General features: G+C 42.6%; 1 protein-coding gene across 1 annotated transcript in view; it reads left to right on the top strand.

Moving 5' to 3' along the window:
• GUSB (glucuronidase beta) overlaps positions 1-20,379 on the top strand; it is a 205,581-nt gene that overhangs the window by 79,135 nt on the left and 106,067 nt on the right. The window contains exons 5-6 of the mRNA XM_078679464.1: positions 6,602-6,789; positions 16,042-16,194. Of these exons, the coding sequence (XP_078535590.1) occupies positions 6,602-6,789; positions 16,042-16,194 (341 nt within the window). The remainder of the gene's footprint in view (positions 1-6,601; positions 6,790-16,041; positions 16,195-20,379) is intronic.

Raw genomic sequence — 20,379 nt, 5'->3', positions numbered from 1 at the left:
AATAGAAAATGAATGTAAATAAGCATAATAATGAGCAAACGATCTGTAATGAATTGCATCAGTAACATAAAAACTACATCTCCCAGAAAACATAGAGGCGCTGGCAACCCCCAAACAGGAAGTGATGTTGTATGTAATTTAGTATAACAAGAAGGGTGGTGCCAAGTGGTCGGTTGATCGTGAACAAGGTATTGGAAATACCGAAACGCGTAGATCTTTATAGCTGCCCCTGTTAAATCTCAAGAGAATGTAAGAAAAATAAAAAAATTGCAAAATTGACCTGTGCGGTGCGACCCGCTTTGTCTCTCCAGCTGGAGGAATAGTGTGAAAATATATATATATATATATATATATATATATATATATATCTCCCTCCAGCATCCAGAAGCAAAAAAAAACAAAAAACCCTCCGACTTCTGGCTTTGTGTCTAATCATGGTCAGGCATCACAGCAGCAGTATGATTGTTAAAGGCACATACAAGTCCAGCTGCAGGGCAGCGTGTTTGGGTGCATGCTTAAATAGGCATCAGCAGCACTGGGATTTGCTCTCCGCCGGCTTCATTTTGTCCAGATTTACAACGTCTTCTTCATGCTTCTGGATGCTGGAGGAAGATATATATATATATCCAGAAGGAAGAGGTCACATGAGGATCCCTCTGGAGACTATTCAGGACAGCAGATATGCATAATGCATTCATGGGTCAATGACTATTCTGATTGCCGGGAGCTGTCCCTAGGAAGAGAATATATATATATATATATATTCACTGAAAAAACCATAGGTTATAGACCATATATAGTTAGGGATTAGCATTTAAAAAACCTTATTTTACTCACACAAAACCATTGAAATTCCATATATAGTTAGTTGCACTAACTATATATCGCGCACCCGCAATCCACTGCTGATGATGTCACATATTACATCATTCATGACATGGTCAGTGACATCACTGATGACATCACTGATGATATCTCAAATGACATCACTGATGACATCACTGATGACATCTCATTTGACATTACTGATCACATCACTGATGACATCATTCATGTGATGATACGATGAACCTCTTCAGACTCTAATATAACCTTAGATACACTCAGTGTAAACAGACACTCACAGACTGTCACTCATCCATGGAGTTACTCACACACCTAGTCAGTCACGCAAATAATCAATCACACTTCCATTTCCTCAACTATACAGTTATACACACCTTACTTATTCAAACATATACTAACACATATTTACTCTCTTACACAATCCCTGATACAAGTTCACAATGATCCATACAGCCACTCACACATTCACTGGCTCTTATGCACAGTTATTTATATATGTCAACTATCACATGTACTGTGTTTTACATATGTACTTACTTTGACATGTAGCACTGAGATATCCATTCACTCACCAATACACTCATGCACACAGTCAACCGCCCATACAGCTGTTTCCACATGCACTTTTGAACCCATACATCTAGTGAATCAACTGCTCACACATCTATGCACAGAGTCATACACCTCCCAGCCACCCACACACACACTCAGTCTCCCATACAAATACTTGGGCAACCAATCAAAAACCCATATAGTTACTCATATAGCTACTGATCAACACATGCATCAGATTACAGAACAACAGACACAATAATGCACAATTTAAAACAGTTTGGTCACTAACCCATGCACTCAGTGAGACACATTTAATCACTCACTTATACAGTCAGTCATGCACCTACTAAATCCTTCATCCAGACACTTATACATCCACTCATTCTTCAATATGTAAGACATATTTTAACTTTACAGAAACATACAGTCACTGGATGTTGTCATCAGTGATGTCATCAGTGATGTCATTTGAGATGTCATCAGTGATGTCATCAGTGATGTCACTGACCATGTCATGAATGATGTAATATGTGACATCATCAGCAGTGGATTGCGGGTGCGCGATATATAGTTAGTGCAACTAACTATATATGGAATTTCAATGGTTTTGTGTGAGTAAAATAAGGTTTTTTAAATGCTAATCCCTAACTATATATGGTCTATAACCTATGGTTTTTTCAGTGAATTTTCAAGGTTTTTTAAATGCTAATTCCTAACTATATATGGTCTCTAACCTATGGTTTTTTCAGTGAATTTCAATGGTTTTTTAATAGCAAATATCAAAAGCTGTCGAATGTCAAGTACGTGGTAAGTAAAAACATTTTCGTGTTTATGCACACTGATCTGCTTTGAATGCTGCCCCCCTCCCCCTCATTTCTATTAGGAGTACTCTCTCTTTGCAGATAGTGAAGGGTAGTTAACGCAGGCCTTTGCCCCCGTTGTAATCCGTCGTGCCTGCTTCTCTCTCCATTTGATTGATTGTTATCCAAGCATTTACTGTTTTAGAATTGGTTCTCTTTGGTTCATTCTCTATTTACAAACAAGCACAGAGTCGCAATACTCTGTTTAGTCTTTGCAGATAGTGAAAAATCGTGTAAAAAAACAAAAGGAATCGAGCAAAATCAGTAGGCCACTAAAAGTACCTAAATGTACCATAAACCCAAAAGCTCTTCTCAGAGCTACCCTACATCTGATCACTCACAATTATTATTTTACTCTAACATTTTTCACTAATTTTCAACAAAGTACGCTCCCTGGGGCGCTACCCGGTACGCGAACCGGGAGCTAACCTCGCTAAATTTTAAAAAAAATGTTTTTTTTCCGCACATATGGGCCTCCTCAGCCACCCTCAGAAAACCTAGGGGGTCAAGATAAGTCTACCGTGCCCCCTTCTACCCATTCTGAACATTATTTGCCCTCCATCTTGTATCTTAATTCGACCGAAACACAAAATGGTGGACTCCCGTAACGCTTAAGGTTCGCGAACCGGGGCGCTCGCCAGTTCGCGTACCGGGTCGCTCCCTGGGAAGCGCACCATCAAAAAAGGTGGGAAAGTAGTTTACAGAAAAGCGACTGGAGACAATTTCACCAAATATAGATTAGCTCATACTACATACCAATGCCTACCATTTTCACAAATTTGATTGAAATTCCATTTAACCATTTAGCCTGTAGACCTCTCTAAATACCCTGAGGTAAATTACTTCACAAAACACATCTGAAGTGTTGGAATTCACAACCAATTAAAATATTACTTTCATTTTCTACTTTTTTTACCTGACATTTGATTGGTTATCTACCTGAATATATATAAAGGAAGAGAGAGAAACACAGCCATTTTGACTACTACTTCCTGAACTACATTGCAAGATCATTTTCACTCACAACTTAAACTTCTTTTTAGAAGGTGAGATATTATTTTATAAATTTGAAAACATTTTCAGATAGTTATATACTATCCCTCTGTAAGAGTTAGACATTGAGAAAGGCTTCTTTATTATAATTATGGATTGATTTAGGTTTCTGTGGTATAATTATGAATTTACTTAGGCTTCTTCACAGGCACTTTTTAATAGTACTACTTCACGCCTGAAACCATACAGTGCCCATAGATTACTTCTCTGTTATAAACTCACAAGTACCTGTCTGAACTTAAACCCAACAGTGCCCTATCTCTACTGATATATTTATTTTTTATGCAAATTACAGCAATAAAATGGAAGGTGAGCAGAATGTTTCCTTCGAAATTGTTCTGGAGAACAACACAGAAAAAGATATTGAGGACAATGATGACTCAGATTTCATGGATGAATCACGGGACCATGAATTAGTTCAATGTGTAGAATCTGTGGATCATTTACTTCATTATGATGACGGTCAAATGTGGGAACTTATGTTCACTCAACAAGAGGACATATCGGACAGTCAAATGCTAGACGTTCTATTAAATTTTGAAAAACAATCCGAAAAATAAAATTGTATGTAATATTAAAAAATTGTTTGAGTCTTTAATCATTTTTATATGTAATTCATAAACTAGTTAAATGTTAGAAATGTTATTAAATTTTCAAACACAATCACAATAATAAATAATTGCTTAAAAAATAAAAAAAATTAAAAAATAATCAACAAAACCAACAATCAATTAACATACAGTATTTGAAAAGTCTATCATTCTTTTTTCCTTATAGTACGCTGCCCAGAACGCTTCCCGGTTCGCGAACCGGGCGCTACCCACGCAAAAAAACAAAAAAAATTTTTATTTTTTTTTGCCCCGCGGGGCCCTTTTAAAGCCTCCACATTAAACCTAGGGGGTCAGGGAGGATCTACTATGCCCCCTTATGGTCATTTCCCCCTTTGTTTTGGCCTCCTCTTGTCTCTCAATCCTACCGAGAGACAAGATGGCGGCCGCTCCGGACTGTTTAGAATGTTGACAGACACCGGAGAGCCAATCAGCTTCGCTACGCGAAGTTCCGTTACGCGTAAAGTACGCGAACCGGAGCGCTGCCCGGTCTGCTGTTACAGATATATATCTTTTTTTGAACGTTAATTTCTCAAAATCCACTGGAGCACATATATTGAGACCTAGCAAAGGCACATCGGGCTACCAGTCCCTACAATTTTGCCAAGTTTCGTGGAAATCCATTCAGCCGTTCGGGCTAAAAGTGAGGCCAACCGCCCTATGGAAAACTCAATGTTAAAAACACGTTTTGGGACCCCCCTTTTTTCTCGGCCCCCCCTTGACGAACCCCCCCCAAATTTCCAGGGGCTGCTCAGAAACAAAATGTTCCATTTTCCAGAAAATTTCAGCCAATTCTGTCCACAAACGCCAAAGTTATTAGACATAGAATTTTCAAAAATCCCATAGGGAAAAAATCCTAACTATATATACCTACTGGCGACCGCCAGTAGGTAATATATATATATATATATATATATATATATATATATATATATATATATATATATATATATATATATATATATATATGCCGGACAGCTCCCGGCAATCAGAATAGTCATTGACCCATGGACGGCATCTCTGAAACAAATACCCTGGGATGGGAAGATTTCTGGTAAACCCAGTTATCACAGGGCACACGATTTTGATTGTCGACCACACTTGTAGGATTGAAGACCTGGGACTACTTGTGAATTTGAGCCCAAGCTGACCTAATATCTTCAAAGACTATTAAGTTCTTTGAATAGATAAAACGGAATGTTGCCTTGATAACACCCAATTCATTCACTATTTACAATTACACCTTGCAGTGTATATCTCAAATGCCTCCCCGTTGCGGAATATCGGTGCTATATGGATATCTCATCATTAATACACCTGACACACTCCTAAAACTGAGGGCAGAGTAGGAGAAATACCTGGGCTGCTTGTTCATGGAGGAATTGACCTCAGGGAATCTTCAATTTCCACCCAAGACCATTTAATACATTTCAATTACCTGCATAGAACTTGCCTGACCCAGTAACCTCTTTGGCATTTGCAGAGAAGCTCAAACAAATCATGTCTGAGATGCATTACTGAAATAAAGGCCTTTCTCCTCACTATCACAACATTCATGAAAAATGGTTCCTCTGGAAGGCTGTGGGCAATGCATCACAGTTAGTCATTGGCTGCCTCATAGACCTAACTCTGAACTTGGTTGAAGATGAGGGCTTTGCATATACTGAAAACATCCTAATATGTTTGTATTTCGTGACTGTGAAAAGAGACATTTCTCAGAGCTGGAGGAACCCTGCTCTCCCCATTGACTCCAGATGGAAGACCAGCATTGATAAGCTCATTATCCGGGAGAAGCCAAAATATGAGGCATGTGGATGCCCCCAGCAGCATGATTGGACATGGGCTAAGTAGCGTGCATACAGAGAGGAAACCATGCCACATAAATGAAAAGATCATTAATACTGTCTTAGACTAAATTATCTAATGCAATGGGTGGTGACATGGGCCATATCAATGCTATTAGGTATATAAAGGAAGTATAACGTGCATTTGAGGGGAGTTGTGAGAACCACAATTTGATTGTAATATTGTCAGGATAATTTTACGTGACCTTAAAACTAAATTTGGATACAAACTATGCTAACAGCTAAAAACAACAAGCAATGAGGTCTGTGGTATTGGGGCAATGAAAGATTCACAGTAGAATGGCTTATGAGATGACCTTGTGGTAACGTCAATCAAAGAACCATAACTTTGGGAGTTGGAAGACTTCAATATCTGCCATTTGATTGATGAACATTTTTGCTGTGTATCAGCAATTCATATCTCCCCTACACTGGATCTAAGCTAGAGCCATCAGCTATTTGAACGCTGAGTTTGCGAACCACCTGGTCGTACCCCAAGCATAGTATAGTAGGAGGCATCGAAGAATCACCACTTAGGTCTCTGGATAATTTCTCATGCTTGGACAGGAGATGTCCCTTGAAGCATGGTTGCATGAATATTTTTCTTTGTATATAGGACTCTGTTCTGCAATGCTTACTGTAGTTAAGGAAGCTCCCAAATGATTGGATTGCTGCTTCTCATCACTCTACACGATGTAGTTGTTATGTAACCTTATACCATGAACTGAGTTTCTATTCCCTCTAGACAGACTTAAACTTGTATTTCCAAACATTCTATTTGCATACTTTATATATTCTAACTTCAGGTAATATCTTGGTACACTTTTTCTTTTAGGTATGGTGAATTATCAAATATCTGTGATTGGTGCAAAAGACTATTCTTTGCTTTTGAAGCTGTATGACAGAGAAGGAAAAGTCGTTGCAACTGGAACAGGTCTTACCGGGCAGCTCAAGGTTGTGGACCCAAAACTTTGGTGGCCATATTTAATGCATGAAAACCCTGGCTACCTTTACTCATTAGAGGTAATGTATATAATTTATTGTATAAGCACTGTATATACTAAAAGGTAAAAAATTAACTTGTACATTTAATTTAATGAGTGCCTGCTGCAGTGATTTGTGTACTGCGTCCATGTCAAGGATTTGAATGAGGGTTTATTAAACTTTCAACTTAAAGAGGTTAATAAAAAAGGTTAAAGAATTCTCCAACCCAACAGCTATAGAGAACACGGTCCACCCCTCTCAATAACTCTGCGACACCCTCTCAAACTACTTCCACAGCGAGATCGCCAACATCTTCAACAATTTCAACCTCCAACCCGCCACCCTCAACCCCAACGACCTCAACCAACCAGCGAACATCAGCCAAATCATTACCACCTCGTCTCGGCTGACCAACTCATCCATCATGTCTTCCATCCACTCTGGGGTGCCCACTGACCCCTCTGCCCGCACCACCTCTACAACCTTGTAACTGGCCCAAATCAGCACGCGACTCACCAGCATCCTCAACACCTCCATCTGCATAGAAACCTTTCCAGACAGATAGAAACAAGCAGACATCTGACCCCTTCTAAAGAAAGCCTCAGCTGACCCGTGATCTAAAAAATTATCATCCGTCCGATCTCCCTGCTCCCCTACCTGGTCAAAGTACTCTAGAAAGCCATCAACCAGCAGCTCACCGAGTTACAGGAACAAAACCACCTACTGGACGCCTGTTTTCAGAAAGAGACTCAACACCCGGATCTTCAACGGAGAGACCGTGCCCTAGGGGTGACAGTGTTGCTTTTTATAGATGCTGTTTGATTGCTTGATTGATCAGAATTATTCAGTTGAGTTATCCAGCTTTGCTAGTTATCAGTGTGCGGGTAGTTTTTTCAAAAACTGAAACCATTAACAAAAGGAAGGCAGAGGTAAGACGTCTTAACTTGAGTTAATGTGTTTGGACACTTATTAGGTGCCTTTGAAGAATAGATATCCTCTTAGGTGTGTTCTAAAGCTTTGGCTCAAAAGGTAAGCCTTTCTTTTTAGCGTTTTCTATTCTTTTTCGAACAAAAAAAGAAAGCAAACTTTCAGGTATCAATCCCCAAATAGAGTCAAACCCAAATACTTTAGACTAGTCACAACAGATTATCTAATAAATGTGCACACTTGTTCTGTTAACGGTCCCCAATATGGAGCTCATGTCAGATCGTCGATTGTTCCTCTTGATATCACATAAATTTTTCAGTTAGGCAGTGTTCCCTACTCCTGGCATTGGCTTAATAAGTTATTATGTTTCATGAGGGAATGCCTTCCACAGTCCACATTTGTTTTTGAATTTCCTTTGGCATCCTCTTGCCTAAGACACCACTTCCTCTGCCCACATGCGCCAGTCCATGTTATTGTACCCATTTATTCAGTATGGAGTTGGAGTGATTTGCCCACAGCCTGTGTCTTTTCTCGCCACCACCATTAAATCTTTCAGGAAAATTGCACACATTTGGGAAGCCTTATGTCACTCCAAATTCCCAGTAAAAAGATGGGTCTTTTGAGAAAAGATGATAGAATCAATCTTTAAATGGTGTTAGATTGGAGGCTGTGCCAATGGAAAATGGAAGAGCCTTCCACAACCTTATGTACAAGAAGTAAAATTTCCCTTTTTTTGTGGACTTTCATTGGTCTTGGGGAACCATCCCCAAAAATTAAGTGAAAAATGTTTACTTTGTATTTCTATCCAAGCTACTATAGAACTTCATAGGCTTTTCCTCTGTGGGTGAAATTTGTGCTAACCATTACATTTAACTTACAGTTTCCTCCTATTAGAAGGGTTTAAAAACTTTCATTTTTCCATCCCATGATAACCATTATGTTCTATTAAGTTCTCAACATGAACATTTTTCACGAATTGAATCCACCTTACTTCATAAATCGATCATATCTGCACATTGAACCTGCTGACTGACTGGTGCATCACAGACTAACAGAGCAACGAGTTGAAATCCAGCCAGAACAACTATTACAACAACATTTTGTATTCATTTCCAGCAGCTGACCTATTGATTTTTATAGCTGATTTTTGGACTGGTGATCCCAGAACGATTTGTTCTGACATAAAGGATTATTCACCGTAGGTAGGGTCCTCCGAAGCCAGCGAATTGTCTGTCTGCTCATTTGAGGTGCCGGCAGACGATTTTGTCCTGATGAGTCCCACGTATTCCTGCCCACTCGGAAAATCTAAATACTACGACTGTTTCTGAACTGTGTAGGATTTTATGGACTCACTTTGTTCATTAATGTTTGAGTATAAACATTTGCTCTTAGTGCATTGACCACTATGCCATCTGCACTTCATTGATTTCTAGATGTGAGAAAATACTATCAGTTGTTTTTAACATCGAACTCAGGGAAGGAATAGATTACATTAATGCATTACAAATAAATCCTTAGGAAACAATGTTTTCCATACAATACATACCCAACTTCTTTTGAAGCATATGGCTCAGTCTTCCTCTATTTTTTAAAATCTTTTTTTCAACTGTTTTCGAAGTATTTAGGATTAAGCACAATAAACACGATGGTATATAGAGACGGCAAACAAATAATGCTTTGCTGTATTGATTCATGGTAATGACAATGAATTCACCCTTTCCTTTAGCTCCATTCCCTATCATCTTGAATTGATCACATGATCTAACTTCCGAGTCGTGTGGTGTCCGCCATCTTGTGCAATTCAACCTTTTTTCCCCACTGCATTCTATGAAATCGTCCCACTTAATAGAGTTCACCTGAACAGGAGGATTCATTTGAGCACCTGTTGGCCACTTGTTGTTGCAATCCCAGCGGAGCATTGATTAGTGTGCATCGTCCGTCAAACTGTGATTAAAAATTGAAAAGATCCCAAATTATTCTATTGAGTTTTAAGTATGAGCTGTGCTTTAGAAATGAAATAAACACGAGTTTAACTGGAGCTAAAGCATGCAGATATACCAAATGCTAAATTTTGTCTGTAGCAATGGAATGCCTCAAAATGCTTGCAAGTTAGTTTGCTTATTTTTTAGGCGACGGCTGAGGGGCAGTTCTCTGAGTTGAACTCAAACACACTACGCAAGGACACCGCTTCCTTGGTACACCACCTTGCCTCACTGTAAAGGACCACAGTTTTCTATACTTTGAGTGATTTTTTTAGCCACTGGGCACCCGCAACATTTTCAGATGGTTGTGAAATGTATAAATACTACTGTTTGTTGTTGAATATTTGAGGTTTAGACTAGACGGGAGCATGTGTAGTCCACCGGCGTTGTGACTCCTTCAGCTGACTATCAATTGTTACACAAAATATTAGCTGGGCAGTATTGATAGGTATAATGGGTATTTAATGTGTGTTAATTATGGAAAGTTAGTAAACCTTACATTGTGCAATAATATATTTATGAATGATGGAAGCACGTTCCAACACTATTCAACAACTTGTCACTTTCCAGGTCTCCCCTACCAGATGCTACAAGCTGCCTGGTTGCAAAAGAGCTATTGTGAACTTGCAGTGGGCTTTCAGTCGCCAGTTGCATATCAGTGGTTGGCCTTATTGCCACTCTTTTTTTTTTAAATATCTCTTTAAGGTATTTTAAAAAAAAAGTACAGACCTATATTAGCGTGCAACAATTAAATCAGAGAGCAACATCAAACCTATACCCTTATGGCTGTACAGTTGCTATAGTTATCAGGGGAGATAGTTAAGCCAAAAATAACAAATAATGATTAATGAGTAATACTTGCAATCTCACAGTAGATAACGCTGCGTAATCCAGTGTATCTATCCATGTATTCCCCGTTCCCAGAGTTGGAGAATAATGACTCCGTATACAGCGCCATTAATTAGGCATGGTATTCGAAAAGCTCCTCGTAGATCATAACATTTTACGTTCCCCACATCATGGGCCAGTCATATCAATTATTAGCCAGATCCCAAACTTAGATCAACCTCTGTGTGGCGCAGCCTTCCTGTCGTGTTCATGGTGGCATATTGTCCGCCAGTATAATGTGTCTCAGTTTGTATTCGGGCCCCCTTCCTCGTTTGTTGGTGTATGTGGGTCAGTGTATTGATTTAGGCGATACACCATATGATCAGCTCCTAAATCAATCTCAAATTCGAAGGAGCCAAACTGGCCTTCCAGCCTATAGCTATGCTTTGCTTTTCCACGAGCAAGGCCAAGTTTAGAAATTTGTTGATGAGTTTGGACTTCGCCTGCCCTATGAACCTCCCCAACAAACACCCCTATACAGTCACATGTAAGGGTCTACCCATGAGGTCTGCTACTATCTCCGAAATTGCTCTCCAATATACTTTATATGTGCCCTGTCCCACACCATATGGAAAAATCTGCCTCTGATGCCTTACATCTGGGCCATGTCAATGGGAGTACAGCCGCACCAGGATAAGTATGTGCAGTGGAGATAATTGAGCTGCGTGTATTTGAATTGCGGATTTCTATTCATCGTTTTGGCGTGGCCTATTCCTTGTCTGGTATATCTCTTTCCACTTTCTGTTCCCATTTTAACTTTAGTGCGGTCGTGAGTGCATGACATTTAGGAGCCAAAGCCCTGTGCATGTAGGTCACTGCTCTACGGTTTACCCCATATGTTAGTAGGGTGGATAAGAACTCAACCTTAGCATGCTCGGTTGTTTCTTATCCCCAAGTGGCATCCAGTGCCAGCTGTTAGGCCTCATGTCAGGAACTGATCACCGCACTGTCTGTGGTCCTTTGTGAGAGTATCGAGTGTAAGGAGCTACTGAGTGGTAACCCTGGACTGTCGCCAGGCCCACATAGTGTGTTTAGTAGCTACTCTTGCCAGCGCCAACATCACCCATAGTGGGAGGTCGGAGGAGTACTGGAAATGTTTTCTAGTCTATTTCAGGTAGAAACTCCAGCAGGTTTTTAGTGTTGAAGTGCTCTAGTCTAAGGCAACGCAGGCTTTGTGCTTAGATATAGCATGAGAAGGAGGTCCCTATTGCCTAGGAGGTGCATTATATCTTGTCTTTCCAAGTCGACTGCCAGCCAGCGCACAAACCAGACCTGTTGCTCTGCCAGAGAGTAATATTCTGGGTTGGGCACTCCCATACCACGCAGAGCTATGGTATTCATGGCTTTTTTCCATAGAGAGTCTTTGTTCCTGGCTGAAGGTCCAATCCGACTTAGGGGAAGGACCATAAAGAAATAAAGCAGTCTGGGGAGGACTATCATCTTGAGTATGGCCACTCAGCACAGTGGGAAGAGTGGCAGGCGTAGTCGGACAGGAGTCAGCATACAGATCTCTCAATTGTGCTGCAGAATGTTGCGGCATCTGCACCAAGGCCAGGAATCAATCAATGTGGGCATGGTGGTGGGGTCCTGTCCACCGCATATATACTTTAATAAGAGGTCATGAAAGCCTTATTAATGTCTAACTCTGTTGTGACTATCCGTCTTGGGTATGGCCCCAATAGGCTTCTGAGGTGAATCCGTGCGGAAGAGCCAGGCTAGTAGGTGACCTAACCTGTCTCCTTTCCCTTGATGGCGGTGAGGTATTCCCTATAATGTATATTTCTGAGTCGCTTCATCAGGGCGCAATGCACGTTCGCTGGTACCAACAGTTTCGGCCTATGTGACTGATCCCATACTAATGTTTTTCACCACTTGTATGTGTCCCAATGCTTGCATTAGAAGAATACATTTGTGATCTGACAGTGCGAAATAAGTCTTCGGTACTGGAGATAATTGGTATTAAATGAGGAGAGACCATAAATCTATCTAATCCTGTGTGGTGCTGAGTAGTAGGAGTATTCGTGGTTCTCAGAATGACATTCTCTCCTTAGATCCACCAGCCTCCACTGGTCAGCCCATTTCCTCAACCCTTGTGCCAATGGTCCACTAGGACCTGAGGGAAGGAGGGCAATGAGCAGCACAAGTCAATGTCTAGTATCAGGTTGTAATCACCCCCCCCAAAACCCCCAATAGCCTGTGCGTATCGAAAGTTCTTTGAAGGTGCGGGAACAAGACATCTAGGAAGTGTACCTATTTGATATTAGGAACATAAAAGCTTGTGATGGAGGAAGACCGTCCAATGATGGCGACATGCGCAATTATATACCGGTCATGTGGATCAATGGATGTATGCAATATAGTAAGTGAGACCCCGGGTGAGACCCATATTGAGACCCATGGCATATGCTGAGTACCCAGTGCCATATAGTTGTCCCCACACACATCAACAAGGGGAAAGAGGTACTACTCCTTTTCCATGCTCACTAGCACCCACACAAAGAGAAAAAGGAGGAAGCAGCGGGTGTTAAGGCACACCACCTATGAAAAATGCAAGGTTTTGTAAAAATGACCTTACCCACTAATAGTGGCATGCTACATCATAGGGCTGCTACATCCAACGCCTGGGATGGAGCAAAGGGAAGGGGAGGACAACACAAACAGATATGTTGGGGTCCACGCAGTAAACTACGCATAAACAAACAAAGTAAAGACCTAAAACTACATCAGGAATGTCCATAGCAGTTTTTAATCACGGGCTTCCTGGATATGATTAAAAATCAAATCATATATGGAGATTGTCTTGAAGGGTAATTAGAGTCCCTATATCTCTACTTACTGCCTATTCTGTTGACATGTTTCGGCCATTCTTTTTCGCCCACTCTGGGTCATTTGGCCTTCCTCTGGGCTAGCGATCCCATTATATTTACTCCCCTCAAAGATTAAAATAATTTTCTGGTTTGAAGGAAATCTAAAATATAATGACTTTGCTTATCACTTTCTATGTGAACACACACAGATACTCCAGTTTCATCGTAATACTAACTGAAACTGGAGTGCAAGTATGAGCATCCCCCTGTAGTCACACTTTCTTCAAGGGTTGTATGCCACCTAATCGTGCCTCTACCCAACATTAGGATAGTATTGCATCCTAGGACATCTGATTGTACAGGCATCACACGGCAGGCGGGTCATTGTGGCTCCCCGCAACAGGCCCAGAGACATTACAGTAAGTCATCTTCAGTGCTGGGGGTGACATTATATTGTGTCTGAGTCTCCCTCCACGTTCTCCGCATCGCTGGCCCCCAGCACACTGGGAGCTCTGCTCTGAGCCCAAATATTGGAGACCAGTGTTGCACACTCTTCCACCCCCCGCTCCTACATGGGGGTCCTAGGTGGTGGCCGTATTTGTCTCTGTCCACACCTTGGTCTACAAGCTGCCTCCTGCCTGGCCCTGCATGCTTCGGAAATATAGTGTGACCCTGGTCGTCCAGCCATGACCACACATCATCTGGGGAGGTGAAGAAATGAGTTTGGTCTTCTGACGCGTAGTTTCATAGGGAATGCCCAGATCTCTAAACACTTGATTAGGCCAGGAGAAGCTGAGTCATGTTTCTGTGTCTGGGCAGCATAATCAGGGAAAAGGTGGATTTTCTGAATTTTATACTCCAAGGGACCATGGATGCGCACCTGCTGCAATGTATTGTCTCGATTGCCCAATAACTAGGCCACCATTGGTCGTGGGGGGCTGGCCCATTGGGCAATGGGCGGTAACGGCACACTGTGGGCTCTCTCAACAGTGTAGAACTTAGACTGGGTGTTAGGGAGCACCACCATGAGTAGCTAATCTCCTAGATATAGTTCTACTGACAGGCTCTTTGCTCGTTCCGCATGACACATTTCTCTTTACATTCTAACGCTTCCATATTCTTTTTAAATTGTGTTCAGAGATTTTGAAAAAAGTAAACCATGATATTTATAAAGATTGAAAAACAATGAATGTGTTGTACAGTTTTGGGATACAACAAAATATGTATTTACTTTTCCTTTAGTTTTTAGAATGGGCAGTGGTCGAGCGGCGGGGTTGGGGGGGTGCGCATGGTGCAAATATTAAGAAAATATTCAAAACAATAAACTTACCTTGCTCCCAGGTGCCACGTCTCTGCTTGTGCTCCCCTTGTGGAACTCGAGGAACAGGAAGTAGGCCCCACTGACCAATTGTATGTATATATTTGGTATTTGTTAGGCACGTGTATCGCTCGTAGGTTTCGCAGCACCAGCAGATACTCAAAGACCCAAGGTAGGTGACTCCTCAGAGATGGGAAAGCCAGGTTTTAAGAGTTTTACGGAACTACTTGTGATCTTGTTCCATTCGGCGATATAGAGGTAGGGCGTTCCAGGTTTCAGGGCCGTTTTTGGAGAATGCTCTGCCTCCGTTCCTTACTCTACGCACTTTAGGTACTGTTAGGAGTTGTTTACTGGTCAAGCACAGAAGTCTGGTTGGTTGGTATTTTATTAGTTTTTTGGCTAGATATTTTGGCCCTTTGTCATTCAGGGTCTTGTGGACCAAGCAGCATATTTTTAAGTTGATCCTCTTTTTTATGGTCAGCCTATGGTAAGCACGCAGACTTCCTGACGAATCACAACGCTACAGTGCAGCGTTATGATTGGTCTTAGTGTCCTGGTTGGATGCTCAGCTAGGGAATGGGGGCCTGTGCATGTTCTTCATGTAGGCTGTATGGCACCTAACATGAAGAGCAGGGAAAGTCCGCACTTAGGAGTAGGAAAACCACTCTTCCCCTGTTCCTAGAGCAGAGCAGCTCCGCCTGCCCACCCGTAAAGGAAGCATTAGATGATAATAACTGAAAGATATTATCATTTTATATTTCCTTTACTTTGCACTGCTCAAAAGCACTGGGGCGACGCTCCTCCACCATAGCGGAGAATCTGCCAGTACCGTAAAGCACAGTCCCCTGACAGCAGGCAAGTGGGGTATGCGAGAGCAACATGGAGCGCACTGGTCAGGAGTACATGGCGGGGGTAAAGCACATGAGGTAGATAGCTGAAAATGACATCCACTCTCATGGAATGCTTAAGAACAAAGTTGTTCCCTAAATGTGAGCAGTGGAAGGCTACGGAAGCAAGCAATTGAGAGTGACAATAAAGCCAACCAATCGTAAGCAATGGACGGGGTCTAAGCCCATGGTAAATTTTTGATTTGGTCCATAAGAGGCTTTCAGCTAATAACTGGAAGATCATGTTGACAGTAGAAGGACCTGCATGCAGCACAGAATAGAAAACATCTTTTTAAAGATGTCTAAAATAAAATCAGTTCTTTTGACATTTTAGTAAAAGATTAAAATACTTTACAATCCATGGGATGCCAGTCATATGGGATTGCTTTACCATTTGTGCTTGTTATAAGATTGTCTTTAAATATATTTTACTCTGGATTGAATAGACCCGTTTTGTTTGTTTTGCTTTGTTTGTGGTTCAGGTTACAGCAACAGCCAAAGTCGGCAGCAAACTTTATGAGGATGTGTATGTGCTTCCAGTGGGGATCCGCACAGTAAAAGTCTCTGGGAACCAGTTCCTCATCAACGGAAAACCGTTTTACTTCCACGGTGTCAACAAACATGAAGATGCAGACGTAAGTGGAGAATGTGTGCAAAGCTCTGGTCTCTGCGGCAAAGCTTGGAGGGAGAGAATGTGTTTGTGTGTGCAAAAGCTTGAGCACTCTGGGTGTAAAGCAGGGAGATTGTGTATGAGTGTGTAAAGTTCGGCCCTTAGTGTGTAGCTTGAGAGACAATATATGTGTATACACAACTATATCACTATTTGAATCAGAAGCTTGTGTTATGTTGGGTGTGTGTGAGAGATGCTTGGGAAGTGTATTAGAAGAATGAGGTGAGTCTACAGTGTAAAATCTGGATACTCAAGTTTGTAGACCGAATGCTAGGGATAAGATTGGATTGGTGTCTATGGACAAAGTTTGGAGAGTGTGTATGTGTTTGGAGGTCTAAGTCTGGGGTATCTGAAACGCAACATTAGTTTGACCTATATGCAAAGGCTATGACCCCATAATCCTCATGTTGAGTTCAAGTGCACTTTTATACTCTAATATTAGGGCCAAAACACTCCACATAATTGTGAGTGGGTGGTGGTTACACAAAGAGATAAGGTCCCTGAACCTCATGACAGTCCCTATTTGTGTGAGATATTCTACGTAATCCAAGCCTGTATGGAATGTCATTTAGGGCTTCGTCCTATTCATCGGTGCCCCAGCCCCAGAGTAGCCTTTGCATCGTTGTCATGGTCATGTCATCATGCATGTGCTTAGCTCTGGGACTAATAGTACCTATTTGCCGGCTGTTCCTTATCAACAAGTAATTGAACTCAGTTTGTGTATAATTAACTGGTAAGTTCTACAGGTTGGGAAATAATTCCTATAACCCTCGTCATTGGTCTTGTCGATCACACAACTGATCGGATACCACAAAGTGCTCTGCAATCATCAGCACTGGTCCTTTGTCCTCTCCGTACCTTCCTTTATTAAAGATATGACACATGATGACCTGCCCCACTGTTGTAACCGAATGACTGCTGAGACCCGTCCATTGATGAATGTTTTTGAGACGGTCAAGCTGCTGGTTCTTATTTTTCATAGCTCCTCTACCGTGCCATACAGGTTCAGTCAGTCCAACCATGCAGTCACTCGGGCCTCCTGTCTTAGGAAGCTACTCAAGCCAGGTCTGAGGGACTCTATATCAGGGCTAAGGCAGTCCCTTATTCAAGCAGGCTAAAGCACCCCTGGATAGAATACACAATGCACTTTCACCCTGTGCTTATCAAACCTCTACAGACATTACAAACAATTGCAACAATGCCATAATAAGCAGATGACTAGAGCACCCTGGTTACCACCACGTCTGTCCTCACTGCAAACCTTACACTCGCGTGTTGAGTCCTCACCTCAGGGGCAAGCATCTCACTTCCACCTATTTAAAATAACAAGCATTTGCAATGCAATAGGTCTCGCATTAGGAAAGTTTGAGCCATTGGTATTGTAAATTACATTTTTTTAATTTATGTGTTGGTTGTGAAAATAGCTATAGTAATAGCTAAAGTAATAGCTTTGTCATTTACAATGCCAATAGTTTTAACTTTCACAAATGTGACACCTATAGCATTTGTAAGGCAATATGTGGAGAAGCGTGGCTCAGTGGTTAGAGGCGGCAGACCCGGAAGCTGAGATCGGCCGTGGACCAGGGTTCGATTCCCCGCCTCGGCGGGTCTCGGGCTCAAAAATTCCACGGACTTGACAATTCTCGCTCCGGTGCCTACTCGACTCACGGGGTCACACTCTGCGACTCTGGGCAATAGCTTGCTTAATCTCCACTACGGCCCCTCGCGGCGGGATGCCTGGCTTTCACCTTATGGATACCCTGCCGGGGTATCTCACAGGGGAATACCAGGACGGGTTCCCTAAGCAAGCGCCTTGAGACCCCTGGGTGATTCGTGCGCTATATAAATCGAAATACATTTACATTTACATTTTCACGAAAATCCAAGAACAGAAGTGAAATATTAACATTTTTTTGTGACATTTATAAGACAGACGTCATTGTTGTTCGACTACTTTACGCTGGTGTTTGGATTCCTGTAAATCCCCAGTGTTGCAGGATGCTTAAGAATTTTGTGATCACAGTGGTACTGTATTCCGGGCTGGGGGGAGGGGAGGAGAGAGAGAGAGAGAGGGAAGGGAGGGGAGGAGAGAGAGAGCGAGAGAGAGAGAGAGCGAGAGAGAGAGAGGGGAGAGAGGGAAGGGAGGGGAGGAGAGAGAGAGAGAGAGGGGAGAGAGAGAGAGAGAGAGAGGGGAGGAGAGAGAGAGAGAGACACACAGGGGAGGAGAGAGAGAGAGGGGAGGAGAGAGAGAGAGAGAGACAGGGGAGAAGAGAGAGAGAGAGAGAGAGAGAAAAGGTGGGGAAGAGAGAGAGAGAGAGAGAGAGAGAGGGGAGGAGAGAGAGAGAGAGAGAAAAGGTGGGGAAGAGAGAGAGAGAGAGAGAGAGAGAGAGAGAGAGAGAGAGAGCTTGGGCTATAGTATGCGGCAGCGTTGGGTATAAAAAATCAAAATAAAAAAAAGAGGCCAAATTATGCGGTATAATGCAGCACATTTTGGGTGCATGGGAGGACTAAACAGGTGCAAGCTGTGGAAAGATAGTGGGAACACAAGTCACTTGGGGGACATTACCTGGCCTGTAGTCACATCACACGGCTGATGTACGCCCATCCAATACCTGGCCTCTCTGATTCTTCCCTATCCATTCCTTACGGAATGGGATAGGGGAGACCTAAAAATGGGTTCGGACAATTTAGCAAAAGACGTATCGAGCCACTCTTCTTTATCCTCAATATGCCCACACCCGCAAAACTCGCACCTGATTGGTGGATGGGTTTATATGCAAAAAGATCCCTTTTACTGGTTCAGTGACCTCGGAGGAAGAGGCTCGGCATTGATACTGGACATTCAGCTTGCAGACAACTAAGCGGTGTGATAGTAATAGCAACTCTTACTTTACGTTAAGATAACCCTGCTGTGAAGTTTCAGGAAAGGGCATAAGCTCCCTTCACACCTCCATATGAGGGCGCCACCTTACCTTCGTCCTCGTCGCTTCTGGGGATTTCCTGGTTTTCTGCCCCGAAAGGACAGAAAGGGAACTTTGCTGGTTCGAAGCTAAAAGTGAAGGCCTGTGGAGGAAAAAGGCAGAATGAGGCCCTACTCTGTGCAACATGGTAAGTTCAGTCACCATGATTACACAGTTGTACCCGAAGACAGTCTCAGTGCAAACGCAGCCCGATGCCACCCACTCTTGCTTCTGCTGTCCGTCATAATATTTATTAGGTGTATGTTAGACCTGCCTAGTACAAGCGGTAGCACAGCGTGTGGAGGAGTGGCCGCTAGATGGCGATGCAGGTTTGTGCTACTCTTGGCAATATTGTACAGATTATAAAAACACATGTACACTTTGATGTTCCCGGCAACTAGAGGGGGGGGGGGGGCAGCATTTGACTCGCTCTATAAAGTACGGGGCTGGCATAAAAAGCCGTGTCCCAGACTGCAGTGCGACAGTCCTGGAAGGGGAACCGATTAATGTCAGGAGAGTGCTCCCTTCCAAAACGCGTAGACTCCTGCTTCTTTACAAGAATCATACACCAACCTCGGGTGACTGAGGTCACGGGCTACACGTTTCTAGACACATACCAGGTGTTAGTTACTTTAATGGGACCAACACCCCTGGAAACAAGTCACATATAAAAAGATGAACTCGGGACTCTAAAAGTGCTTCCAATGGTCAGTCGTCTACCAGGAAGAGGGAAGGGCCGCTGCAAATAGTTTAGTGGCATTTAGGCATATTTACAATCACGTGTAGGCTGTGAACGAGTGGAAGACGGGGTGCGCTTCTTCGCAGCCCCCACCAGTGTGCCCTTCTAAATCATTCCCGCCCCCCGCACCTCCCTCGAACTCACCTCAGCGCCATGGACGCCCTCCGTCAGCGCGGCCTCCATGATCGAGATGGGACCTGGAAGTTTGGGAGAAGCAAACGGCGGGGATGAGCGGGGTCTACCACAATGCGTTATTTGTTCAATCACATTTTACATTCCTGTGCCCACTACAGGCGGGTTTTACCTTTTAATGGGGCCGAATTTCTGCAACCTCACCCAACACATCTATTTACCACACCTGCTATAGCCCCGCTCCCCCACGACTTTTATGTACCTTTTGCAACTATTAACCCAGGGGAGATGGGTACATATTAGGCGTATTCGGTCTTTA

This window comes from Lissotriton helveticus, chromosome 3_1, assembly GCF_964261635.1.
Source record: "Lissotriton helveticus chromosome 3_1, aLisHel1.1, whole genome shotgun sequence".
In the NCBI taxonomy this organism is placed as follows: Eukaryota; Metazoa; Chordata; class Amphibia; order Caudata; family Salamandridae; genus Lissotriton; species Lissotriton helveticus.
Note: the sequence above shows the minus strand (reverse complement) of the source record. Positions and strands in the feature narration are given on the sequence as shown.